At 38.0% G+C, this 19,113-nt stretch overlaps 1 protein-coding gene across 2 annotated transcripts in view; it reads right to left on the bottom strand.

Moving 5' to 3' along the window:
• Positions 1 to 260: 260 nt before the first annotated feature.
• EFCC1 (EF-hand and coiled-coil domain containing 1) overlaps positions 261 to 19,113 on the bottom strand; it is a 95,416-nt gene continuing 76,563 nt past the window's right edge. The window contains exons 5-8 of one of the 2 annotated variants that reach the window (XM_063291820.1): positions 18,044 to 18,206; positions 12,249 to 12,407; positions 8,139 to 8,208; positions 261 to 3,723 (exon numbers count right to left, since the gene is read on the bottom strand). In XM_063291820.1, the coding sequence (XP_063147890.1) occupies positions 3,590 to 3,723; positions 8,139 to 8,208; positions 12,249 to 12,407; positions 18,044 to 18,206 (526 nt within the window). In that variant the 3' untranslated portion in view covers positions 261 to 3,589. The remainder of the gene's footprint in view (positions 3,724 to 8,138; positions 8,209 to 12,248; positions 12,408 to 18,043; positions 18,207 to 19,113) is intronic. The other variant, XM_063291821.1, reaches the window with a different exon arrangement.

Genomic DNA, 19,113 nt, shown 5'->3' with positions numbered 1-19,113 from the left:
TTTTCCTCTGAGGCTATCGAAGAGAGAATAATGTCCCAATAAACACATGAAGACAGGATTTGTAGAACCCACTATCCTGAAAATGTAATCAATCACTGAATCCAATATTTTAAAGAAACTCAGCCTCCAAGTAAGCGCGCTTAAGGCTGCAATACTGTTTTGGTCAGAATGCTTTGAAATGATAGCAACTTGCCTGAAGTCATTAATTAAAGGATAATGCAAATACGTTGGCAATGAGAAAAAAAAATCCAAACCCCATATTGAGGGAATATCTTTATTAGTCCATCTGAAAGCTTACAAAATTGTGGAATACAATGGAATTCTCAGAAACATGTCATGAAGGAAGATGGTTAATATATACAGAAAGAAAATAAAGAGAATGGGGAGAAGAAAAATACTTATCTAGCGCATGTCTTGTAAGTTCATATTGTTATTCAGTGATTGCCAGGGGCACCTGCAGGAGTCAAAAGTCAAGATGTGCTAAATTGTAAAGTTTGGCTTGGGATGGGATTTGCAGGTTGTGTGATTCAGCCACTTCGTACGGAAAGTTGTCTACAGCATAGCACACTGATCAAACTCAACCAATTTGGTATCATGGTTAAACCATGGGGCAGCATGATCTCCAAATCAGATCAATAATTTCAGATTGAGATAGTCAAGCATCCAGCTATGAATGGTGAACTGAGTCATTTGCCATGTATTTTGGCGATGAGCCATTTTCACAAATTCTAATGATGTAATGGGACAGGGAAGCGAGGGTTTATTGGCCTCACTCCTACAACTGATTGCCAACAATCACCTGAACTTCTGCAGCAGGAAATCTGATGCTTTCATTTACGTAGATTTCTCATGAACTAAAAAAAAGGAGGCAGCAAATAGTACCTTTTCAGACTAGCACATCTTATTAAAAGGCGTGTTTGTAAACTGCAGCTCATTCCATCAAGTACATGGAGTAGCTCAACTGCTACAGGATCTAAACTGGGATGGGGGGAAGACAGAGTAGTTATGAATAGAATATACGGGTTACATGTGAGAATACAAGTACCTCATAATTAACAGTTGTAATGTATTAAAAACCCACTGCTTGTTAAGACCTTCTGAGACAGTTTGAAACCTTTTGATATGTGCACGTTCAACAGTGTCTTACTCAGTTGTGCTGGTAATGTTTCTCTGTTCCAAAACAGCTACTCTGAAATCTATAATGGACTGTTGTGGATGGTTAAAATGCTCTGCTATTACTTTGTCCTTGTTCTGAGTTTTGATGTCAAACTTGTATCCATTAATTCTTCTGAGTAAAGCTGGCCTGTTTGCCCTATGTAGAATCCAGAGAAGCATTGCAAGATGATGGCATACATCACATCCATACAGGGGTGTTGCAGGTAACAAACTCAGCTGTCTACCTTGACCCCACATTTACACTAACAGCACCACCATCACCAGTCCCAACAACTTTACACACAAGGTTTGAGGCTCCTTCCCATATTCTTCCTCTCATGTGATATATGCCACCAACTGCCAGTTCATAAATAAAGTTTGTGCCTTTAATAACATTTTTTAGTCTGCAAAATTGCTACGAGACTTCTGATGATTTGGCTACCATAGACTGTCACAGCTCTCCTCCTGCGATCTCACATGATTTAGTATCAGGCTTTACAAGGATCTTGAATCCTTGAAAAGCCAATGAAACTCCACAATGAAGAATGACTGAATAGAGCTAGTGTCTGCTCAGAGCTGACTGAAAAGTTAGGCCAGGACATAGACCAGGCTACTACAACAAAGGTAGGCAATGGGAAGGAATACCATTGAAAGAATCCAATTACTGTATATACCTTCAAAGTTATAATCAGAGACTGCTGACGTTTCTTACTGTGATTCTGTCTGGCTTATAATACCCTAAATTCTTTGCTGCACTGGGATACTATAAAAGAATCAAGGTGGCTTTTAATATAGCCAGCTAAATTTTACTATGGTTGAAGATTGTAGTTAAAAGCTCTTGCGTACTACATACTACATTTGTAAATTTCCAGTTGAAAAAATGTAGACATAATTCTAGAATCAAATAAGCTGTATGTTTACAAGTAGCCATACATACATCATCCGGACATATTATTTTAACATGCATAGTTCCTCCAAGTACATGCAGTGATAACTATCTATAACTATTTTATAGATTGCCGCAAGGCAAGGATGTACAGAAGGTAGATCAAGAGGTACTAGTGGGAATGGATGTGAGTGGTTTGTGGTAGATGAACAGGATTTCTCCCTTAATACAGTAACTAAGGTGGCTGTCATCCAAATGTAAAATAAAATGAAGAGTAGATTTTTGTGTGAAAAAAAAAATTACTATCTGCTTCTTTTACCTCCCTCCCTGCAGAAGCACTCTGTTCCTTGTTTTTCTGCTCCCATTTTGCACTTAACTCCAGTGGAAGGTTCTTAGGATTCCAATAAAAAACAAAGTAGTGCTACAATTACTGTAGATATGGTATCTTTTTGGTGCCATTGTCTAAATCTTTGTAGCCCACATCTGGTATCCCTAAAGTAGTTCCTGCAGACTTCAAGTCAGCTTTATTCCTCATTTAAAGTATAATCTCTCTTGGTACCTTTTTATTTTCTTCATTCATAGCATTGCCCAATAAGGAAATGCCCAAGGAAAGACAACTGTAGTGAAATAATTTTTAAAATGCAATTCTTCTTCTCTACTATATTCAGAAAAGTAAAGTTCTACTGGGTAATAATAGCACTGTATTATTTTGCATATGATAGATTACAGGTAGTCCTCACTTTACAACAATTCATTTAGCAACTGTTCGAGGTTTTGACAGCACTGAAAAAGTGACTTATGACTGGTCCTTGCACTTACGTCTGTCGCAGCATCCCAGTCATAATGATCACCATTTGCAACCTTCCCAGCCAGCTTCTGACAAGCAAAGTCAATGGGGAAGCTGGCAGGTCACAAGTTGCAGTCACATGATATCTCACTTAATGACTGTGGGTGATTCACTTAATGACCACAACCAGGACCGCCAGAACTGCCATCAGTAGGTGCGGCGGTAATGTGATGTTTCACTTAATGATTGCTTTGCTTAGCGACAGAGTTGCCTGTCCCAATTAGGGTCATTAAGCGAGGACTCCCTGTAGTGTATTAATGATACTGGTAAGATGGAGAATTCAGGTGCCACTTAAATAATGTGATAAGAACTGAGCAATCAGCTGGATAAAATTTACTTACACATTAAATGAGAATTTTTGGGACTTCGGAAATATTGTCCATAACTTCAGGTTCCAGATATATGTTGTAGATGTATAGGTTCTCAAATTTAAACTCCAAACGTATTCAATTGTATAAAGACCCACGAGAAAGGTTGAGAGACCCATCCCTCAAAATCTGTTCAAGGCCCATTGTCAGTCCTTACTGATAAACCTGGACTTTCTGTTTCATTTGCCTATTTCTTTATATTTATACCATTTATTTTACCATTCCATCTTTTGCACTGGACCATTTCATAGATGGCAGAACACTCCATGTTTTCGCACTGTAACTTTTGAGCCCATAGTGATAATCACAACACATAATAGAGGGCAATGTTGATCAACAGGAGATGACCAAAGAGCTTGACAAAGACTGGTGTCCTGGTATTTTCTCAAGGGACTTGCTTCCAGTGAGTTTGCAGGCAGCCAGCTCATGGTAGAGAGCATCTAAGACTTCAACAATAGGTGGTTTTCCTTTAAGATAAAGAAAAATTTGAATGTTGGATTAACAAAATCAAAATTATGCAATTGCAACTCTACCAGCATGTGCCAAAGCCCACTGTAGATTTTTTTGAAGTACACCAGTGTGAGAACATACAAAAGGGAGGGTTTCCTTACATACAGTAACTATGGCTTCTCTAACCATAAGATGCCAGTAAAGATTACCAGTTTGGGACAATATTACAAAAAGATCAAGCAAATTGATGGATAAGAGAAGGAGAAAGAGGAGGAGGAGCAGCAGCAGCAGCAGCAGCAGCAATATGCTTTTGAGTATCCATCACTAGGAAAAGGCAAGCAGGAGCATATGACTGTGCTCATATCCTACTTGTGGGAGGTTATTATCCATTGTAAGAAAGACATTGTAAGAAAGTTATATGAACCTTTGGCCTGATACATCAGGGCCCTTCTATATCAGTGGTTATTAAACTGGGGGTATCCCCAAGGGGATAATTTGGGCATATCCTGGGAGTAATGGAGCAATTTATTATTGCTTGTTTATGACTCAGGGATCCAATTTAGCACTGCCACTACCAAGATGCTTGTGTAAAACAAGAGTCTGACTGGGGTGGGGGGTGGGGGGGGGTTGACAGTATTTGAGAGCAGGAGAAGGGGTAATTGGATCAAACAGTTTAAGAACCACTGTTCTACATTCTTATTCAAATCAAAGTGATCCCACAGTGAAGTATCCCCTTTGTCTTGCATGTTGCTTTGTCTTTCAGACATTGGGGTCATTAACTCCTTATCTTTGAACAAAGAATGGAAAAAGTTTTGAAATAATTGTCCTTGTAAAGCAGAATCTCCTGGAACTGTGGATACAGATGGAGTTGCATGTAAAAATAATCTCATACCTCAAATACCTCAAATCAAATTTGACTTCTACCGCACTGATAATCTATGGCAGCCACTGTTTTTCCGCTGCCAAATAGGCAACATTTTATTCAATTTCAAGAAGGGATTCATGCATTAGTGAGTAAAAATGCATGAAATGAGAAGCAGCTTTAAGGAAGAAGCTTGTGAACAGGGGCACTGCTGGCATACAAGGCGCCCTTGTGCACAAAACCAATTTTTTTAAAAATTCCAACTGTGCGAATGCACACTCGTGCACTGTTAAAAACATGTTTTTTTAAAAAATCCAGCTGCTGATTGAAAACAATTTTTACCTTGCAGCTGTCACCTCTCTCCTTATGCAGCATCCTGTGTGGTGTACAGTGGCTTGTGGCAGCTCTGCTTGTGAGCTCAGTTTCTACACATTTTGAGATGTAAGGAATTCTGCCTCTAAAGGCTGAAAAATCAAATGAAGATGTGCCCCACACAAATATGGACAGAACTGCGTTTTAAGCTTGGTAAGAGAATTGTGAAAAAGGGCAGGCCTGTGGATAATATCCCTTAATCAATTTCAAGTTTAAAGCACAGTTACAAAGGATATCAAGAATGTGTATTTTTTTTCCTCACCAGTATGAATTATGTATGAAAGGGCAAATGGGAAAATTCCCTATCAATAAAAATTACAAATATTTTTGTTAGACCTAAGAATTTAGCTGTCACTTTAGAAAATAAAATTCCAAACTATAAAATATGAGATCAATATACAAATAAGCATACTAAATCTATTCATTTAAAACATACTCTATTTTCATATTGGACTGAGAAGTCCTTTCTTTCATATTGTTCCTTAATATTTATAAACATGTGTTAGAAAGAAATGGTGGGAACATTAGAGGGTAGTCATTTAATTTTTCAAATACTTAATGCAATGTTATTTCTCGCTACTGGATTCAGCAGCTAATTGTATTTCATTCAATAATGGAAGTCTCTAATGGAACTTATGGTTTAGCGCTTTCTTTTACATTCGTTCCCAAAGCAGATTTACATTTTAGATAAAGGTTACTATTTTGAAGACTACCACTCATGTCATTAGATGCTACACATGTAGGAACAGAAATAAACACCTTATTATTGTAGATCAATTAATGTCTTATGCTGAAAATTGCCATGATGTTCATTTTCCACCCCTAGGAGCCACTTTTTTGGTATGTTTCCTTAAATTCAGTGGAGTTGCAGTGTACATAGGATTGAAGTCTAATAGTACTATCCCTGTAGGCCGCTCTGTAAGATTTATGCATACTAATGCCAGAAGAAAAATTGATTTTTTATTTTTAACTGTCAAGGTGGAGTTAAGTCCCAATTGTTCTGATTGAGCAAAGATGCTACACATGTAGAAATAGAAACGAATATTTGATTATTGCAGATAAATTTATCTCTTATCTGACCAGGTTGTCTGAGGAACCACCTCTTCCTGATTATACCTACCCGTCCCATCAGGTGAAGCAGGAGCGGTATGCTGCGGGTACTGTCCCCCAAGGAATTCCATCTGGTGGGACCCAGACGGCATGCCTTTTCTGTTGTGGCCCCCACCCTCCGGAACATCATTACCCCTGAGGTGAGGTTGGCCCCATCTCTGTCTGCCTTCTGGAAGGCCCTCAAAACCTGGTTTTACCATCAACCTTGAGGATCACATGGTGAGCCTGCAAGATGGTTATATGATCACATGACTGTTGTTCTCCTGCATTCTTGGATTTTTATGCTTTTTATTTATGTTTGTTCTATGGTTTTAATTGTTAATATATTTGTACACCGCCCAGAGTCACATTTCATGAGATGGGTGCATGTGTGTGTGTATGTATGTATGTGTGTGTGTGTGTGTGTGTGTGTGTGGGTGTGTATACATATACATATATATATATAATAAATGTTCATTCTAAGTGTTACTATCTCAGCCTGAGGAAACAAACAGGAGCTCTAGCCTAACAAATCATAGCAGTTGTGGCCAGACCAGACAGGATGCTAAAGGCATTGCTCTGAAAGTCACACCTCATGCCGCTGTGGTAGCCCCCCTCTTTTTGGTGGGATTGAAATATATTGCACATACTGGTGTAAAAAAATGATACTGTACCTAGGTACTCTTCAAATGTACATATTTTTGTTAATCATAAACATCGAATTTTTTTTCAGCAATTGATATCCTACCTTCCTGATCAACTGAATAGTCGAGGCAGTTTACAGTATAAAACAAAAATGCAAACTGAAGAATTGTTGAACTTTAAAGACCTTGCCATTTTTTTCTTGCTTCAGATAGATCAGTGGAATTAAAGATTCCTATTTTTCCTCTCTCTCTTTCTCTAGATACATATTTATTTGCTTCATACTGAAATAAATGTAATTTTGTTTGGGGCTGTGAGAAGAATCTGGAGCATTGCCCTCCTAGGATAACTAAAGGAAGCACATACTGAACTTTGCTATAAAGAACAAAGTCATCAAACAACCTTTGGAGCCTGAAAATCTCGTAACAATGGGATCTGCACAGTGGGCTACTGCCTGGGGAGAAGAGAGGACTCAAGAAATGTGTGTATTGTATAAAGATGAAAGGTTATAATATTGAAGATCTGACCTACTTTCTTTACTAAAAGACAATTCTTTCCTCTGGTATTTTCTTTCTTTGCATTGAGGCAAGAAAAGAAATCTAAGGTAGCTGAATAAATATTTGATCTATCTGGTCTAGAGGGCATATATTCTGCCTTCCTGTAATCCTATACAATGTCACTAGAAAAAAGAAGTTGAGATGAAGAAGCTTATTCTGGCAATGTAAATTGCCAGCATAAGCCTCTGAGGTGGATCAGGCTACTGGGGAAAAAAATCCTACCTTCAGTCAGGAATGGAGCTATATCAGATAGGATCTGGCCCTAGATGTCTCCAGTTACATACAAAATGATGTGTTAAGCTGAATATATGTTGCACGTAATTCCAAAGTTGGAACATTTCTTCAAGTTTAAAATTTCAATAACATTTTTACTTCTTCCAAACTTAAGCAATATTTGTTTTTTCAGTTAAATTACCTTACATTTCTCTTTTACTAATTGAATGTATTACAAGAATTTTCCCCCTCCCCCCCAGTTCTACACCAAGGCAGGATTAGATGTTTTGATACACTATCCCAAAATCATTGCCACATCACCAGCTATTCATTCCCGATGTGAACCCATTTTTCCCACCCATTTTCTTGCCATGTCAGAGAACAATAATCTGGGTTCAAAGGAGTGAGTACTTTCTGGTCTATGCCTGGAATCACTGAAATCCTTTCTTAGCTTTACTGATAGCTACTAGGATATCTTTCTTGACACCTGAATCAGATGTCAAGAATCTCTATCTCTGAATCTCTAAGATCATTAAGTCCAGTTAACTATCTATGGTCTTGATCAACAGCCATTTCCAAGCAACACAGTATATAGTATGTCAGAGCACTGCTAATTCTCTTCCATCCAAAGAAGTTTCCTGTGGTCTTGCCAGCCTAACTGTGAGGTTCTGTGCCAAGTGTTACTGTACTTTCTTACCATGTTGGGAGTCACAGCAGGATTCCAAAGTGTTCAGTAAGATTTTCCCCAAGGTGCGCTTAGAAATGTTCTTTAAAACATAAAATAATATTAGGGAGGTTTATCTGCACATGTCAGTACTGAAATATATTAACAATCGTCTTCCAAAATCAAAAAGAAAATCCACATAAAAGGCATCTGGTGGATTTACTTCTGATATCCTTTATGATCAACAGACAAGATGGCAATTAAGAGGAATCATACACATGAATGGTGCAACTACACATCAGGACTGATAGCTAAAGAGACAGACAGATACCAGAATACGAACAGAAGGTGAACATGCAGAACATGTGCCACAAGATAGCTAGACAGTTTCATCATACGTAGTGTATTATGACAGATACACATCCTATCTATTTACCCAACAGAAAACAGTTCTTATTTTCATGCCCTTATGAGCAGGCTCTTTATATATTCCATCCTTCCCTTTTTCATGGTGGACAGTTGGACTATCAACCTGTACATGGTCAGCCTTGGAGTTCTACACACAGTCAAAAAGAATGGGTAGGCCCAGTAAATGTACATGATATAGCCTGGCCTTTATTTGCCAATCATGTGAGCAAAGTGTAAAAAATTGGTCATGGAGAGGTGAAAAGAAGAAAGCATGAGATGTGGAGAGGGGGCAATAAATGGCAATAAATCAGATACTAAATATTGAGGGAGCTTTGCATGATGCTGAAATCCTTGAAAAAATAGTTTTGATTTATGGGCTTTTGATTTTCTAGCCTCATGCAGTCAAATAATCATGCTCATTCATGAAAACTAGATTTATGTTTTACTGTTATTTGTAATTATATTTAAGTCTCGTCTTTCCTCTAGTAGTTGGTCACCTTCAAAATTAAGAAAAAATAATGTCTCTGTGAGCTCAACTCAATCTCACAGAGAGCCAGTCTGGTCTAGTGGTTAAGGCACCAGGCTAGAAACTGGGAGATTGAGGGTTCTAGTCCCGCCTTAGCATGAAAGCCAGCTGGGTGACCTTGGGCCAGTCCCTCTCCCTCAGCCCAACTCACCTCACAGGGCTGTTGTTGTTGTGGGGAAAAGAGGAGGAGGAAGGAGTATTGGGTATGTTCCCTGCCTTGAGTTATAGGAATAATAAAGGCAGGATTAAAAAATCTAAAAAAAAAAACCTCATGGGGATTTCATAGGCGCTATTTCCTTTCCATGTTTGAAACAGAACCTACCATGATCTTTGTGACTGAATTGTTGTATAGATTCCTACACTCTATAGGAGATACTCTTAACATTCAGGCCAAGGAGTGGTAAGTCATCATATTATTACCACTTAGAGTTATGATATATGGTAACATACAAGACTCACAGTAATATTTTCACTTTGGTGTTATATGTCAGTTGATGGATTGCTTAGCTGGTATGATTTCCAGAAGGTGATGGACAATGAGAATGTAATGATACTTTTTGCCAAATCGTAATTACTCATGGTACTTTATTAGCTTATCCTTTGTCAGATTCTGACTGACTTAAGGAGCAAGCATTGCCACAATAAAGACATAAAAGCCTGCCAAGTATGGAAGAAAGTGAACATAATAGGAGAATGCTACATATATTCACAAGAGCAATGAACAGAATTGGGGCATCAAACCAGATCAGCATTCATTAGATATAACTACATTTATAATAAATAGTGGCCTTAAATGCACTTAGAAACAAAAAACAGATAGAATGCAAATTGGTTTTTGATTTTCGAGTCCTTGTTTCTAAAGCAGCAAGCAACAAACATCCTTTAAAAATAAAAGTTATCATACGTACATGTATCTATCATGCTATTCCTTTTCAGGGTAAGCAACGTAATGCAGAGTGCAGAAAAGTAACAAATAATAATAAAGATATTAGAATCACGAGATAAGAAAAGAAAGAAGAAACATACAGTAGCTAAAACTAGTTTTTAACAGCACCATTCATTATACCACTCCTTGCATTTCTTGCCCCGTTTCCACCACGTCCACCCCTTCTTCATACCCACTGCAGTTCATTCTGTAACTTTCTCACCTCTCATCACCTTCATCCTTTCACTTTACTTCAGCCCCTTGCTGAGGAGTGCTGCCTCAAGTCCTGTACCGTGGCCAGCCACCCCAGCACCACAGAGCAAAGGTACCACTGCCCCTGCCGCCCTGCACTCCGCAGGCCTGTGGGCTCGGCTGACCTTCGCTGACTTCCTCCCGCTGCTGACGAGGCCACCCAGCCTGGCCCTCTGCAAGGCAGCTGCTGGTCGTGCCCGGCCTTTGTCTTGAGGCTGCTTGCGCCGTTCTCCAGGTAGCACACACTGCTCTCCAAATAGCGTGTGCCATTCTTGCAATGCTTTGGAAAGCCTTTGGAAAGCTTCTGAGGCCTTCTGAAGCATCACAAGAATAGCGCGTGCTATTTGGAGAATGGCGTGCAGCTAGCTCCAATCTATGAATTAGCACTTTCATACATACCCCATGCAAGCTAAATTACACCAGTTCAAATTTTTGGCATACCTTTTAGCCTTCTGATTCATAATTTAACATCCCTTTACTTTCCATCCCATAAGCTGATACTATTTTTATTCATTTCTATTACATCTTTCACCTTTCTCAGTTTCAGTCATACAATGTATCTCTTTTTCTTCCATTTCATTTGTTAATTCATGCTGTACAGGGTTTACTCCTCTTACTAAGTCACAATTTCCACATGACAAGGTTGTCACCAGATGGTCCCATAGATACTGATCTCTGCCACCAATTGGTCAATGGAGGTTTTCACATAATGCTTTTCGATAAAATAGAGAAGATATAGAGGAGGTTACCAGCCTTAGTTGTACCGGTATCACAGGCACCATTCCTTGCTAATGGTAAGAACAGTACTAGTAATTTGGGCACGTTTTGGGCAGTATGTGACAACTGGAAAGTCCCAAGCATGGTAACACTATTCTATGCCAGATAGAGATCTCTAATCTAGAGACTACTTTGCAAGTCATTATACGAAGTGTACTGATATGTACTCAGGTCGCATTCATATCTTGGTTTATATAATGTCAGAGTGTAGTCTGGGTGTCTATATTCCCAGGTTTGGCAGGGTAATGAGCCTGCCTCTTTCATGTATCAGTTTATCTACCTGCATACTTAATTTTCTTTTAAAAAGGGGGAAAAACTATTTATAACAATACCCTATCAACTGAAGATCATGTACTTTTCTTTAACAACATCTTTTATTTGAATGGTGTGCATTGTATTTTCTAGTACATACAAGAATTATGTATGTATTTATTTATCAGTAGATCAATTGGAATGAAAGTTGTTCACAGCTAGATTTAGTTTGTTTCATAAACTTAGGAAACTTTTCTCTTAGACTTAAAGCAACTACATCTGGAACTAGAAAGTAGAATGCCACCACCCTTTTTAAGTTACATTTGTGCAGCTGGACAAACCTATTACCTTAGGAGTGCTAATAGCAAAGCTATTTTTGTTTTTAAAAAAGCAAAAGGAAGAAAGCTGGATCTTCTATTGCTAATTTACAAGCCAGGTATGAAGTGTCTCTCTCTGTGTGTGGGCGTGAAGTAATTCTATGACTACCTTTTTCCACCCTGTTTCCTTTTTGCTCATTTATCATATTTAACCGCTGAACAGCATTTTCTTCACTTATATAATCTAACTAGCCATAAAATAGCCCATATTAAAAAGATAGTGCTCCATATTGCAGATCAATATGAGAGAGAATGCTTTGCTCAAGGTCACCAAGAGAATTCAAGGCAGAGGTAAGATTTGGATCAGAAGCTCTTACAGTAATTATATACAAAGTCAAATGCTCTCAACGGGAAAGATATTAACTGCTACTTTAAACCATCCTAGCTCTAAATTGCAGAGAGCGCCTGAATATCTCTAATGGAAAGTTATTCACCTGGATGTTCTGGTTTTCCTTTTCTAATACAGCTATCTACAGCTGAGCTTTTTTGCAGCAACCCAGTGTGATAGTAGATAAGGTCTGCCTACTGAAGACCTGGCAGAAAATTGCAGAGGTGGTCCATCCATACCGAGGAGTGGCATCAAAGCTTGTTACTTCTCCCACTATTTTTTTTTTTTTTGGCCATACCAGGTCCCGGAGTTGCTGAAGCAGCTGTAAAACATCCAAGAGCTTTTCTTCCACCAGTGACAGCCTTACTCTCTCTGTCTCCAACATCTGGAATTCCATCTTCATCAATTCAGACTCCTCCACCTTCTGCTGTAGTTCCCCTAGCAATGGGCCTTTCATCTGGACAACAACAGATGACATGAAAAGTATTGTGCAACACAAAAATAAAAAGTCTGACTTCTCTGCCTGAGTCTGTGGTAGATGCCTCAGAAGTCTGTTTTCAAATTAATTTTACTAAATGGAATGTGTCAGTGAAAAATATAGTCAGTAGGATGTGTGCACAAATATGTGATTTCCTATTTTATTGGTATCTTGCTGACTACTTGATGTAGTTAGGATCAACTGGGGATTTTAAATGCTGCCATTCCAAATATATTTTCTACATGCACATATAATTTCCAAGGAAAGCAACATACACAGAATTGCCTTCTGCGATTAATTCTATTCCACAGCTTCATTGCCCCTATAAATCTGGAGTTCCTGTTGAAGCAATAATAAAATAATTCTCCTTCAACCATAACTGTTTCAGAATAACCTTATTAAATGCAGACCAAACTGCACTTCTGTGAAAAACCTTTGATTATTTCAAATGTATCATTTAATGTGTCACAGGCCAAAGCCTATTCTCTACCAGCACAAAATGCAATACACAGAGTAATAATTGTGGGTTACAGAAAAGCAGATTCCAACTGAATGTTAGAAAAAATTTCCTAAGAGCAGTTTAAATACGAAACCAATTATTCAGAGAGGAACTTTGGGCTTTCCTTTCATTTTATATGATCAAGCCGTGGCTGGGAAGCCATTTGTTGGGGATGCTTTGATTTGGACCTGTGGGTTGGACTTCAACACATAAATGGCCCCTTTCAATTCTATAACTCTATTAAGCAGAAGAGAAAATATTTGCTTCGGTCTGTTTGCATGCTCAGGTAATTATGATTTAAAGATTGGTTACAAGGTATAGTGCATAAGGCTGACACACAGTTAACCTTAAGAAAACAGTCAAATATTTCTTTGTTTGAAAATTCTTACCAGGTGATTCCAAGAAATCTTTCTTTGTCACCAACATATACAGTTCCTTCAGGAATATGGTTTAATCTCACAAGAGAGATGCAAATCTTAAGTTCCATTCGTTAAATGGCTTAAATGTGGTGATCTTCAGGGTGGAGAGTTTGAACAATATTATGAGGGTTTAAACAAGCAATCATTGCAATCAAAAGTCTCTTTCCTTTTCTGTATATTTCTATTGATTTGGAGAATATCAGAATTTAAATGTAATTTGTAAACAGATAAAAAACAGCATTTATTTATTTTATTTATTATTTACATTTCTATTAAAACGGCATGCCTCACCAATGCTATCCTAATCATAATTTGAAGTACTAACGCCTTAGTTACAAGCTAGCATCTTCACTACAGTTTGTAGTCACAGGAAAATGAGTAAGATGGAAGAGCAATGTAGTAGGTTGATACCATATTAGAATACTAAAAATAAAATTAAAATGGAGGTTCCATGTGATTGTCTAATGACTCAATGCATTATTCAGTGATGTCCCTTCACATGGTTGTAGTCATCCTGGTTGTCTTAAGAAACCAGGGACCCCCCAGATATTCTGTTCCCATCATCCCAGCCCTCATGAAAGTTTTCCCCTGGCTATAAATGTTTGCTTATAAATATGCCCTTTTCAGCAAACTTCTCAGCAATGTTGATAGCAAGTTTCCCCCTTTTCTGTTCAGCCCGTGTTATTGCTTCTTGATGGTTCTAAAGGAGCAGGTAAGAGGAAGAATAGTGACACCTTGCCTACTAGCCGCTTCTTAAATCACCTCTTTTAGCTGTCCCAGTGACAGTTTCTGTGCCTGCGGGAGGAAGGGCTCGAGCCCTTAGTTTCTTGGCCTTCTTTTCTTTTCTTTTCTTTTAAATAGTGAAATATGCTACTCTGCTATTTGAAGAAAGAGAAGAAAAATAATTAGGGGAATCCAGTAATTAAAGCCCCAATACTTCTACTTTGGAACACAAAATGTCGAGGCAATTAGGAGATGTTATTTAAGGAACAATAAAGATGTTATTCATGGCTAATCCTCCTTCTGTAGTGGCAGAATAGTGCAGAAGATGTTAGAATGGAATGGATGAATGGAATTGTCCAGATGCTCCATAGAGACTGAACAAAAGGATGGCACTTCCAGAAAACAGGGCTAATGTGGAAGCAACACTAGTCCCTCTGTTTAATAAAGAAAGACAAGATAAGAAAATTACATGATTTGCACAAAAACACAGAGCAAATTATTTTGGTTTCCTGAAATGGAAATCAGGCCAAAATTAGTTTTCAGACATCCCGTTTCCACATTTGCTTCATATTCTGTATTGGTTTTATTGATCAGTTAAAAATATGGAAATGGGTCAAAATGGTGTCAGAGGTTTGATAAGCATAATTAACAGCAATATTAACATTTGGAGTCAACTAATACAGAGATGCAAAATTTCTGAGCACTGCACATTGCACAGAATCCAATTACTGTATACTCTAATATTCAGCAACTGAGATGACTAATAAATTGACTAAATAATATAGCAGGGATTTTGTCTGTGAATAACTGTAATCTGAATTACAATTAATGAATTCTGATTACTGTAATATTAAGCAGTTTTACTTATTATGAGGAAATGTTAAATGTGGAAATGTCTAAAATGGTCAATATGCTCACAAGGCTTGGAGTATATCATGAGAATGAGTCCCACTAAGTTGGCTCCAACCCAGATAAATTGCATGACTGTTCTTATCTGTTGGCATTGTACAATTGTGCACCACTTGGGCTATTAGCTTGTTTTGTCCCAAAGCCATGGATAACATCCTTATGAATAACCTAAAAGATGGAATGGAAGGCGTGCTGATTAGATTTGCAGATGAAACCAAGTTGGAGGACAAAATCACAGAATGACTTTGCCATTCCAGCACTGAACAGGGGGTTGGATTAGATGACCTATAAAATCCTTTACAATTCATACATGGTATGATTGTATTACTGGGATTAATGCAAGAAAGAACATCTTATAGATTAGGATTCTATTGATGCGTTGGCTGAGATATTATAGCCTGCCATGCAGGAAGATTGCCCAACTTAAACATTTATTTGCTATCTGAATCCCTGCTTACATTTTAACAATTCAGACTAAACCTCATTCGGAGTTGCTGTAACAAGCAATGAGAATCCTTGCTGCATCCTTAAATATTATCACTCTCTGCAATTGCTTGTAGCAAAACAGAAGTCTAATCCATTGATTTTTTTTACTGCAGTTTAAAACAAAACTTCCTGAGGCATACATTTTACAGTTCCTAGTCCTTGTTTATCCTTTTTTGTAAGCATTGTTCATTTTTACTGCAGTTCCAGCCATAGCTGGAGTACCTTGAGAGGGAACTGAAAGGAAAAGCTGCTGTTAATTTCTAAATTAAAATTGGTAGGAAATATTACTGTAATCAATATTTTGTAACTGAAGAACAAGTGTTATCTGAATAAAGCATGCAATAATCTAGGATCCATCCAGAATTTCTCTAACAAAGCCACTGTATTTTTTTCAGAGCTACAGTATAATATATTTTAATTGGCTATATGACAGCATCAGCTGAAAGTTAATTTAGCTCTGTTACTCTAAAATGAAGTCATCTTCTGACTTCAAGATCAACCTGCAGTATGGAAAGATGACATAGCCCTCCCAACTATTAAACACGTTATTTAAATTCCTATATCCATACTCCTCTCGTAGTAAAAAACCCCACATAAATAACTGCCTGCTCTCGTCAGCAATCACATTACCGCCATCTGATCAGCAGCCTGGTTTAGAAATTATTTTTCTTTCCTGAGACAACTATGAAACTGCGGTAGATTATTTTCACTACACTATCTTGTTCCTGCCTTCCCGGCTAACAGAATTCTTGAAATCGTCAGCACCGGCTCCCTGTATGACGCACATGCCTTCATCCAAAGGGAGGCTGGAATTTGTCACTTTCCTGCAAAATGATTCCAGAATGTTCTATTTTTTTTCTGCCCATTTTTTCTTTGTTAGATAAACAAAGAAAATGCAACAAGATGATTTTAAGCAAGTATCCCAAAACTCACTGGCTACCTGCATTTTGCACAAATAACAAAACCAGTGAAGGAATTCCCAGGATCTTACTACTTTGGGTTTGCTACTAATTCAGCCTCAACTGTTTTCCTGATCAGCACCGTAAATGTGCTATAATTACTGCATAGGCTGTTATTATCCAACTTTAAAACTCCTTTGGAATGTATGTAACACTACAGGCTGGTTTTAAATGTACTGCATTATCATTATGTCTAAACCAATCCCTTGTCTACATTAAGATTATCTAAATCCTTGTGAAAGCTGTTCCAGTGTTCATGTATTTAATACACTAGAAAATGCATGCTTACAGTTAATTCCTTATAGATAAGGCACATTTCTTGGTCAGTGAAAAACTATATTCTAGCGACTGTCAGATGTCTATGCTACCAGCAACATTTTGTAATTCTCGGCTTAGCAAAATATCTACTTATCTTCAGAGTTGACTAATGTTTTCTTCAATATATCATCTGTTATCTGACACCTTCATTAAATTTTCTTTGCAAAAAGCTCTCTAACTGCAGCTCATTATTGGAATACACTTAAAAAGGAAACAAAGTGAACAGCCTTTTTCATCTTCTGGCTTTTGTAGAATCATAGGAGATGAAAAAGATTGGATCAATTATTGATCCTTTCAGGTGCCCATTATTCTTGATTTGCCTGGAGTTGAAATGACTTCCAGTTTGTTTCTTTTCTTTACACTTCTTTTTAAGACTTGGTGTTAGATGTACAACGAAGCCTGCCATGCCACTTAGGTGCAGAATTAACCTGAAATATTCATATATAATTATAAGCAAGTTAGTATTTCTATCCAGGTCTCAGAAGTTCAGAGATCTAGAGATGTTTAGAAGTGATTTCTGGAAGTGTAAAAAGATTTACCACTTGGCAAATCAAATAATTCTTTCCAATTTCCTCAGGATATAAACTATGCCTCATAACAGCACAGAATGGATAAAATACTAAAGAAAGGAAGGGGAGATCTAAAGTGGCAATTGGGAAGTTGCTAATTCCACTCATGCATTAGATTTCCATTTTCAGAAATATTAACAGCTTAAATTGGAAGAGGTGGAATTTGCAGTGGAAGGAAGGAACACAGCTACTTTTACAATGAAATATGTGTATTCACATATAAATAGACATTTGCAATAAATACACAGTATGAGCCACAAGCCTACAAAGTGTAGTATAAGATCAAGCTGGGTAACCTATGTCCATCCAGATGCTGTCAAAGTAAAAATCCCACTATCCCTGACTATACTGGCTGGAGCTGATTAGTAGTTGAGATCTGGTAACATAAGGATGTACACTGGTCCTATACTTTAATAGAATATAATTGCATTTTTAGAGGCTTGTTGATAAAGAGATAGTAAGTAAATAGATTACTATATAAGAGTGCATGAAATTATGCACTGGCAGTAGCTTTGAATTAAAGAATTGTGTAAGAATTGAGCTGAACACTATCACAGCTGAAACTTCTTGTCCTGAAATGCGCACGTGATATCAGTGAAAGTGGCTTTTGACCAAATTTAAGCAGGTCTGGTAAGAAAAAGAAATTCTGAGATAAGCAGCCCTTGTACATAAGCAGCCCAACAAATCGGAAGTAACGCACCTCCTGAAAAGACAGAATACAAGATGAATTTACCTCTTCCATATTTGTTTCCAGGGCCTTTTCTTCCTGCCCTTTCATCTCAAAGTCCTCTTTTAACTTTGAGAGTCGCTGGACTAATTCCACGAGGGAGTTTTCATGGCCACTGCTACTGGCATTTCCAAAGGACCTCAGCTGCTTCGTGGGTGTGTCATCACATCTAGAGAGAGGAGAATTCTGGTGACTGTTTTTCTCCATCCTAGTAGTCTAACAATTAAACATTAAACAGTCATTCATTAGGAGGTAAAACCATTTGCTAAACATTATATAACAATTTAGGGTATATGATTCACCTGTATAAGAAAGACATTGTTATTGTTATTGTTATCTTTATTAGGTTTTTCTGACTTGGAACTATGATGCCACTAATCTAGAATGGTTACAACAATGGAGTTCAGAGATGTGCACCTCTAAAAGGATCTCTTGACTAGGGTAAGAGCATCGACTTGGGATTTAAGAGTATTCCCAGAGAGCTCCTGCTGCCTTCATGGAGGAATGTCTATCAACTTCCTTTAGCGACCGTTCATCAACAGAGCAAACCAACAAGCTCTTTTCTAAGTTTTAAATCAATGTTTGTACATTCAGTTGCATTAGAGACTGCAGCAGAAGCCATCAAACCATCTTGGTTCACAATGAGCACTTCTGCTCTAACAGGCCTGTATGCTCTCTGAGATTATAGTCTTTGGCATTTCTCACTGGTGCTGAATCCCAGTAGTTGGGATTCCATCTGAACTCTGTAGATGCCAGAGAAGGCAATGTGGGAAACTTCATTCTCATCCCTAGCATATTTTTTCTGAATCAGATGGATTCGATTAACAGGCTGTAGGGGACAATTTGAGAGCCAGTTTGGTGCAGTGGTTAAGGCATCAGGCTAGAGACCGGGAGACCCTGAGTTCTAGTCCTGCCTTAGGCATGAAGCCAGCTGGGTGACTTAGGCATGAAGCCAGCTGGGTGACCAGTCACTCTCTCTCAGCCCTGGGAAGGAGGCAATGGCAAACCACCTCTGAAATCTTGCCAAGAAAACTGCAGGGACTTTTCCAGGCAGTCACCAGGAGTCAACAATGACT

This window comes from Candoia aspera, chromosome 2 (assembly GCF_035149785.1).
Source record: "Candoia aspera isolate rCanAsp1 chromosome 2, rCanAsp1.hap2, whole genome shotgun sequence".
Taxonomy (NCBI): Eukaryota; Metazoa; Chordata; class Lepidosauria; order Squamata; family Boidae; genus Candoia; species Candoia aspera.
The sequence above is the reverse complement of the archived record's forward strand: the minus strand, read 5'-3'. Positions and strand labels throughout refer to the sequence as shown.